Source organism: Quercus lobata, chromosome 8 (assembly GCF_001633185.2).
Source record: "Quercus lobata isolate SW786 chromosome 8, ValleyOak3.0 Primary Assembly, whole genome shotgun sequence".
Taxonomy (NCBI): domain Eukaryota; kingdom Viridiplantae; phylum Streptophyta; class Magnoliopsida; order Fagales; family Fagaceae; genus Quercus; species Quercus lobata.
In genome coordinates this window covers 4,933,327-4,941,634 of record NC_044911.1, presented here as the reverse complement: position 1 = coordinate 4,941,634, position 8,308 = coordinate 4,933,327, and the positions used below count along the sequence as shown (strand labels likewise).

Below are 8,308 nucleotides of genomic sequence, written 5' to 3'. Positions count from 1 at the left end.
TCTTGATCACCATTTTGGTTTGAAAATTTAAGTCATTTTTGTGGTATAAGAGAATCAGCACTATCAATTCACCATTGTCATCGCTACTATAACATCTAATTATTATTATCAATTATTGTAACTCAGTTCAAATTTTCTCTCCTCATTAGAAGTTAGAACTATTGAATTATTAAAAAAAAGTTATTGTCACTATCATTATTCATTAACACCATCTAAAAAACAATGGGTACCAAAATTATCTTTATCTTTGTTATTATTATTATTGAGTAAATATACTAAAATGATCCCCACTTAACTACATTAAATCACTATCAGTCTTGTTCACCAGAAAAAAAAAAAATCATTATCAGTCTGCTGATGTTATCCTAGTTGGTGGCCATAGCACTCAGATTCTTAGAAAGTTGATCAGTTTGTTCATATTTAGTAAAATACTAAAACCCATCCCACAAGTCACCATCACTTTTGGGCTTTTCCACAAACTAAAGAGCTAGGGAAACAGGAGGGTGGCTCTTCAAATGCTGAAAAGACTAATATAAATATTCAGGAATACTCCCAAGTTCTTAGGGCCACTGAGACCTCTTGTATCTCTCTCTGTTTTCAATTGACTCTTGTTGCTTGATTAAATTCAGATATATGGTAATTGCTCATTTGTCTCTTGAATTTTCAATTTTAAACAATTAACCCCTTCACGTTAGGTTCAGGTTTATTAAAAATTATTTATTAATAATTTTCGTTAAGTTACTAATCTCTCTGGAGGAAAAAAAAGAATAAATAAAATAAAAAGAAGACCCACAAAACAAAACAAACAAACAAACTTGCACTCCGGCATTGACAATAGGAAAAATTGTGGAGCTTAGGTAGGGACAAAGCTAAAGATGACCTTGGCACACAAATAATAGATGAAAAGCCAAAAAGATGAATATTGTAGAGAAGGTTTTTTTTTTTTTTTTTTTTTGATGTGAATAACTTGACTTTATTAAGGAAACAGAAAATTACAATATGTCTTGAGCACACACGTGCTCAATCACACTGGGGCATTCCTCCACCCAGGCTAAATAATCCTCAACATACTTGGCATGTTGGGCTAAGACATGAGCAGGGACATTTCCCTGTCTTTTGGTGTGAGTAAACTTCCACTTTCTGAAAAAAGAGGCTTGCTTCAGAGTTTCGGTAACCACATTCACCACCGATGACGGCGGAGCTGAGTGGCCTCGCAATGCATTAAATATCTCCAACGAATTGGTCTCAATTTCAGCATCTCGGATTCCCACGTCATGAGCAAAGGTGATACCGGCTTCCACAGCTTTCGCTTCCGCTTCTGTAGCACCCAAAGGATAATTCCATTTCTTGCTTAAGGCAGCAACAACTTCCCCAGCTCCATCCCTGATGATGACCCCTGCCCCTGCTTGTTTTCTGTTGGAGAAGACCGCCCCATCCGTGTTGACTTTATAACATCCATCGCTTGGAGGTTGCCATGAAACCGTTGGTGCAACGGCAGCCACTAGTTCATCTTTTGGTTCATTTGCCGTGCGAAACTCGTCCACCAAGTTCATGGCCATTCTCAAAATAGTCCTGCCCGTCTTCCCTTTCCCCCCTGGTCCGAAGCTTGTTCCTGTTCTTCCAAATGCCCCAGCAGATTGCAATGACGCGATCTAGAAGATTAGGCCAAGTTTCTTCGCACCGCTTCAGGTGATCAACCACGTCCAAAAAGCTCCAGTTTTTAGCAATCTCAAAAGGTAAAACCAATTTGCTTGCGGTCCATACCTCTGTAGCATGACTAAAAAACCAGAGCAAGTGTGTCACCGTCTCCTCGTCTTGTCCACAAAAATCACAAACTCCGTTCGGTACGATTTTCCTCATTGCCAAGCTCATTTTTGTGGCGAGAATGTCACGACTCGCTTTCCATGCAAAGTGTTTCAGTTTCTGAGGCAGTTTTAATTGCCAAATAGTCTTCCAAAGCTTCCTTCGAACCAAGCCATTGGAACAATCCACCAAGCCAAGACGACTTTATTCCTCAAGTGCCAGAGCATATGCGCTTTTAACCGTGAACTTGCCACTTCTTTTTTCAGCCCAAATTAGTCTATCACAGACCTCATTTGCACTCAACGGGATGCTCATTATAGCCTCTCTATCTTCGGGTAAGAACCACTCCTGCAACCTGTCCGTGTTCCACTCATGAGTTGCTCTGTTTATGAGTTCGCAAACTAGAGCATTCTCCGAGTTTAACTTCTCTGGTGTTACCAACCTATACGTGCTTGGCCTTGGAATCCATTTATCTTGCCACACTCTGATTTTATTTCCGTTTCCCACCTGCCACCTCATGCCTCTCCGGACAACTCCCTGTGCCACCATTAAGCTTCGCCACGCATATGAAGGATTCGAACCCAACTTTGCCTCAACAAAACTGCACTGTGGGAAGTATTTAGCCTTATATACTCGACTAAATAGTGAGGTAGGATTGGTTTGAAGCCGCCACCCCTGCTTCACCAAAAGAGCCAAGTTGAAGCATGTTAGGTCTCTAAAACCCAATCCCCCTCTTTCCTTCGGTAAACACATTTTGTCCCAGCTTAACCACGCAAGCTTCTTTTCGTTCTTCACCTGTCCCCACCAGAACTGCCTGATCATACCCGTAAGCTCCTCACATAATTTCTTAGGTAATAGGAAACAACTCATCGTATAGGATGGCACAGCTTGGGCTACGGATTTAATCAATATCTCCTTTCCTGCAGGTGTGAGTAATTTTTCTTTCCAACCCGAGACTTTGTTTGCCACTTTCTGCTTGAGCTGAGCGAAGGTATTATTTTTTGACCTTCCCACAAGAGATGGCAATCCGAGGTAGGACTCATGTGGCTTTATTACTTGGGCACCGAACATGTTTTTCACCCTTTCCTTTGTTCCATCATCCGTATTTGGGCTGAAAAAGAGGGAGGTTTTGGCAGTGGCGGAGCCAAGACTTTTTCTTTGGGGGGGCCAAGTTTAAAATGAGATCATAAATTTTTAACATGTATATACTATATTTATATTATGTATAATGAAAAATGTTATATTCACAATAAATTTTAGGTGGCAAGTTGTTACTAATTTTAATCTAAGACCACCACTAAAATTATTTTTTTACCCACCAATAACAACAAATAACAACTCACCACCTAAAATTTATTGTGAAAATATTGTTAAAATGTTATGGACATGACATTTTTCTAAATACAATAATCTTTCAGTCATTGAATGCATAAAAAAAACATATAATCAAATAAGTGAATAACCAATCATATATTTTTGTCAAATTTATAATAATATATTATATTTGTATGATATATTAATATAGTATATTTATCATTCGCCATTTTAATAAAAAAAATACTATGTCCATAATATTTTTACAATATTTTCACCATAAATCTTAAGTAACAAGTTATTATTGATTGTTATTGGTGGGCAAAAAATTAATTTCAATTGTGAATTTAAATTAGAAGTAATTAAAAAATTAGAACCAGTATTAATTTATTAACTATAATTTATTGTGAAAATATTGTGAGTGTAGTGCTTAAAAAAAAAAATTAAAGAATAACAGAACAAGAGAATGAAAACCAATAAGCCACGTATCTAGCTAGGAGTAACTGAGATCACTTTTTTCTTTTGAAGTGTATAGTTTTAAAACCATACATGTGTGGTCCTCTAGGATTAGAGCAAATAGTAAAGTACTTTTGGACTTAGAAATCCGTGAAGCACTAAAAGGCTTTAGAAAACAAGTCAGGGAAAAGAAGAAATAAGTTTCCTACTCCTAATATTTTCCCAGGACATAGAATTGAGACAAGAAATTGTTAAGCTCGTAAGTTGCATTCCTAAAAATTTAAAAAAAAAATTGGGGGGGCCATGGCCCCCTTGGGCCATAACTTAGCTCCGCCACTGGGTTTTGGAGCAATTCAGTTGTTGTCTAGAGGAGAATTCATAGACTTTGAGAATCCTTTGGATTTCTGTGGCTTCACTCACTGATGCCCTTCCAAACACTAAACTATCATCGGCGAAAAAGAGATGGGATATTCTAAGACCTCTAGCTGATGCAGCCACTCCCTTAATGGCACTTCTTTGGGCAGCACGGTGAAGAAGAGCTGACAACCCCTCGGCACAAATAAGGAAGAGATAAGGCGACAGGGGGTCGCCTTGCCTCAGCCCTCGAGTTGGCCGGATTTGCCCACAAGGTTGTCCATTAATACGTACTGCATACTTCACCGACGTCACACACCTCATCACAATACCAATCCACTTCTCATGAAAGCCAAGCTTTCGCATCATCTGTTGCAAACATTCCCATTCGACTCGGTCGTATGCCTTACTCATGTCCAGCTTTACAGCCATCTCTCCACCTTTACCCCTTTTCTTCCTACTGATATGATTCATCAGCTTATGTGCCACCAGTATATTGTCTGTGATAAGGCGTCCCGCCACAAAAGCACTTTGGTTCTCCCCTATTATATCCTGCATCACCACTTTCAACCTGTTCGCCACCACTTTGGAAGCAATTTTATAAGCCACATTACATAAAGAAATAGGTCTATAATCAATGACTTTCTCCGGATTCTTAATTTTGGGGATAAGCACAATGTGTGTATCATGAAATTTTGGGGGAGCTATGCCATTATTTAAAAAGGTAAGAACAGTTTGAATAACAATGGATTTTACAGTTGGCCAAAAATGTTGATAGAATAAGGGGGGCATACCGTCCGGTCCTGGCGCCGTTAAAGGATGCATTTGTTTTAGTGCTTTTTCCACCTCCATGGCATGGAACTCTTGGGAAAGAGTAGAGTTCATCCTATCTGTGACTTTAGGGTGCACTGCCTCAATCATCTCTTGATCTACAATTGGATGTGAGGAAGTGAATAAATGTTCAAAATAGTTGATAAAAATCTGCCCAATCTGGTCTACCTCCTCATACCAAACATTATTAGAGTCCAAAATTTTACTAATAGTATTCTTTTGGTACCGGTTTGAAGCTTTGGTATGGAAGAAGGTTGTATTTTTGTCTCCTGCCTTTAACCAATTGTTACAACTTCTTTGGTGCCACATCTCTTCTTCGATTCCCAGCCACTTATTGAGCTCTATTTTCAATGCATGAATTGATTCTAAGTCAATACCATTATAGTTCATTGACTCTAGCCCTTGGATTTTATTCTGAAGATCAACAATCTGCTTTCCAACATTGCCAAAAGTATGCTTATTCCATGACTGAAGTGAGCTTTGACACTCCTCCAAACAAGATTCTAAAGTCCACCGTGAAAGACTATGTTGCCCTCTCTCCCAAGCAGCCTCTACCACCTCGCTGCATCTCCTATCCTCAAGCCACATGGATTCAAAACGAAAAAGCTTTGATCATTTCTGTTGCCACCGAGGTACCCGAGCTTCCTTGAGAACAAGAATACAATGATCTGAAACTGAGTTGGATAGATGATAAAGTTTCATCGACGGGAACATCTCTGCCCAATCCGTTGACACCAAAGCTCTATCCAACCGTTCACGCACCCAACCACGACTTCCTAGTCTTCTACTCCATGTGTAATCCGACCCCACATAACCCAAGTCCCTCAATCGGCTTCTATTAATTGCTTCTCGGAAATTTCGCATTTGGCCTTCAGGTCTCACCCCACCACCCTCTTTTTCTCTGGCATACATAACCTCATTATAATCTCCCATACATATCCATGGCAAATTGCTTCTATTGCTAAGACTTTCCAACAACTTCCAAGACTCCTCTCTTTTCCCTGTCTCTGGATGTCCGTAGAAACTGGTAAAGCGCCATTTTCTTGTCCCCTGTTCTTCAAAGACTACTACGTCAATGTGTTTAGGGGAGTAAGTCAACACATCAACTTTCACTGTTCTTTTCCATAAAAGAGCCAAGCCTCCTCCATGGTTAACACTTGGAACCACCAATCCTTCCTGTCTTTCTATTTTTCTTTTAATCCCGTCCATCTCACTGACTTTAAACTTAGTTTCCATTAGGAAAACTAAAGTGGGGTCTTTTTCCAAAACTACCTTTTGGAGTGCTTGAACTGTTAGGGGGTTCCCAAGCCCCCTAACGTTCCAACTGATGGCACTCATTGTGTCCGGCAGGGCTGGTTGCCAGCCTCCGCCGATCCCAAATGGTGAGCTAACATTTTACCAAACTCCCTGACTTCTCCCTCCAGTTTTGCTCTTTTTCAAGAACCATCAAGATTCTCCACTTCATGCGACGGTGATCGTACTCTTCTCTTTAATCCCATCTCTGTTTGATCAACTTCCATGGACCTCTCAATGCCACTATCCACTCCTTGACGTTGCATGCACTCCCTGTCCAAATCCTTCCTTGTTTCCACGCCGCCTCTGTTTCCTTTATTTTTCTTTTGGCCACCTTCCGTGGCTTTCTTTAGTTTCAGAGGTTTTGTTGATTTTGGAGAAGTAGGCCCCAGTTTAAAACTAATACTGGATGGATTTAAGCCCAAATCCACACCCGGTTTGTCATTCATCTCCATAAGTTGCTCCTGAGGCCTAATAATTCATTTTGGCTGTGGGCCTTGGAGATTTGGCCCATTCATACAGTTCCGGCCCTTACTATCCAGCCTAGAATCCTTCTAAGTCAACGCGATCTCCTCCCTTCCCATTATTAAATCCTTTATTGGCTCATCATTTACAGCTGAAACGTCTCCCATAATCGCGGCATCAATGGCCTGGATTTCCGTTTCAAAGTTTGAACGTAGCAAGATATTCGGGATTTTGATCTTCAGTTGATTTGGAGTGTTGTCCACGTTCACCACGTCTGCCCGGACCTCCACCGTACGCTCCGCCTTACCCAAACCGTCAATTCTGGTAGTCACGCCTTCCTTTGTAGGTTCTGCATTCCATCTTCGAGCCATTGTTTCAGGTTCGACTTCCCCGTTTCTACTTTCTCCATACTTTCCGGCAGTGATTAGGACAGTTTTTTGGTGTTTGTCCGGATTCGCACGCAGCCATGGACCAAATTGCTTCTCCTCTGGCCTTGGCGTTTCCTTGCTTCGAAAGCCCTGCAGACAATCTCTTTCATCATGATCAATCATCCCACACAAGTAGCAGAAAATCGGAAGTCTCTCGTACTTGAATTCTACCCATTTCATCCCATGTTCGCCCAGCCTAACCTTCCGACCACGACACAGCGGCTTAGTAATATCCAGTTGCACCCTTATTCGCAGAAAACTTCCCAGGCAGAATCCACTCCCATTTGCATCCACCTTCTCCACTTCCCCTAGAGTAGCTCCGATACTCATTCCCACTGTCTTCGTTTGACACATTGTAGGCAGCCTATGTATTTGGATCCAAAACGGAGTCCTGTCAAACTTGATGTCTTGCACCGCCTCCCCATACGCCAGTTTATGGAGGACTAATAAGTATTTATCAAACAACCACGGGCTAAGGAACAGTACTCTATCCATATCATCCTTCTTTTGAAAAAGAAACATGACCTTATTCTCACCCAGATCGCTGACCTCGAAAGTAGCCTCAGTTTTCCACACCGATTTCAGCACCCTTGCAACAGACTCTAAGTTAACTCTCCTCTTTGTATAAAACTTCCCTAGAAGGACTAAGCCCTCCTCTGGTACTGGTTCTTGGATTATAACTTCAGCATCTTCCTTCAATGACAGATGTAGACCTGCACACCTCTCTGTAATCTCTTCCATCATTCGAGCTTTTGGAAGAAACGTAACCCGATTCTACCGCTTACGCAGAGAGAAAATATGCTTGACGGCAACCGTTCTGCTATTACTAGCGACTTTTTTCACCTCTAGGATTTCCAGAGGAAACTAGAGAGAAAACCTAGCTATGAAGTTTAGCAAGAGCTACAGATTGTAGAGAAGGTTTGCCGTACTTGCATTTGTCATGAATTTATGATTCATGATTGCGTTAAACGATCAAAATAAAAATATTAGTATTTTTCAAAGAAAGTAATTGTTATCATATTTTTGACCTTTGTCAAAAGGGTTAAAAAGTACAGCTACATGAATTGCATGCACGTTGATTAATTCAGTCAGATTGAGTCCTCAATCATCTTTTTCGACAAAAAATTAGTGCTCCTTTGGTCCTTACATTGTATGTGTAGTTGATTCGGTCATATCTAGTTGCTCAAAGATTTGTACCATTTGTTAAACAAGGACTAGAGAGAGGGGGTGCTTTATCTAAAGTACATTTCGACCGTCCGTTGTTGCAATCGGAGTCATAGACACAATGGGCACCTAAGGAATCAAGTAATGGCACATATTCAAAATTTCAAATGCCCATACTCCAATTGGAGATTTCAATTTTC

At 40.6% G+C, this 8,308-nt stretch overlaps 2 protein-coding genes across 2 annotated transcripts; both read right to left on the bottom strand.

Annotated features, from left to right (window-relative positions):
• Positions 1-992: 992 nt before the first annotated feature.
• Positions 993-1,559, bottom strand: LOC115956165. The gene has a single exon (XM_031074621.1). It carries the CDS (start codon positions 1,557-1,559, stop codon positions 993-995), a length of 567 nt encoding a protein of 188 aa, XP_030930481.1.
• A 5,046-nt stretch (positions 1,560-6,605) lies between these two features.
• On the bottom strand, positions 6,606-7,685 carry LOC115956164. Its single transcript, XM_031074620.1, has one exon. It carries the CDS (start codon positions 7,683-7,685, stop codon positions 6,606-6,608), a length of 1,080 nt encoding a protein of 359 aa, XP_030930480.1.
• Between the last annotated feature and the right edge of the window lie 623 nt (positions 7,686-8,308).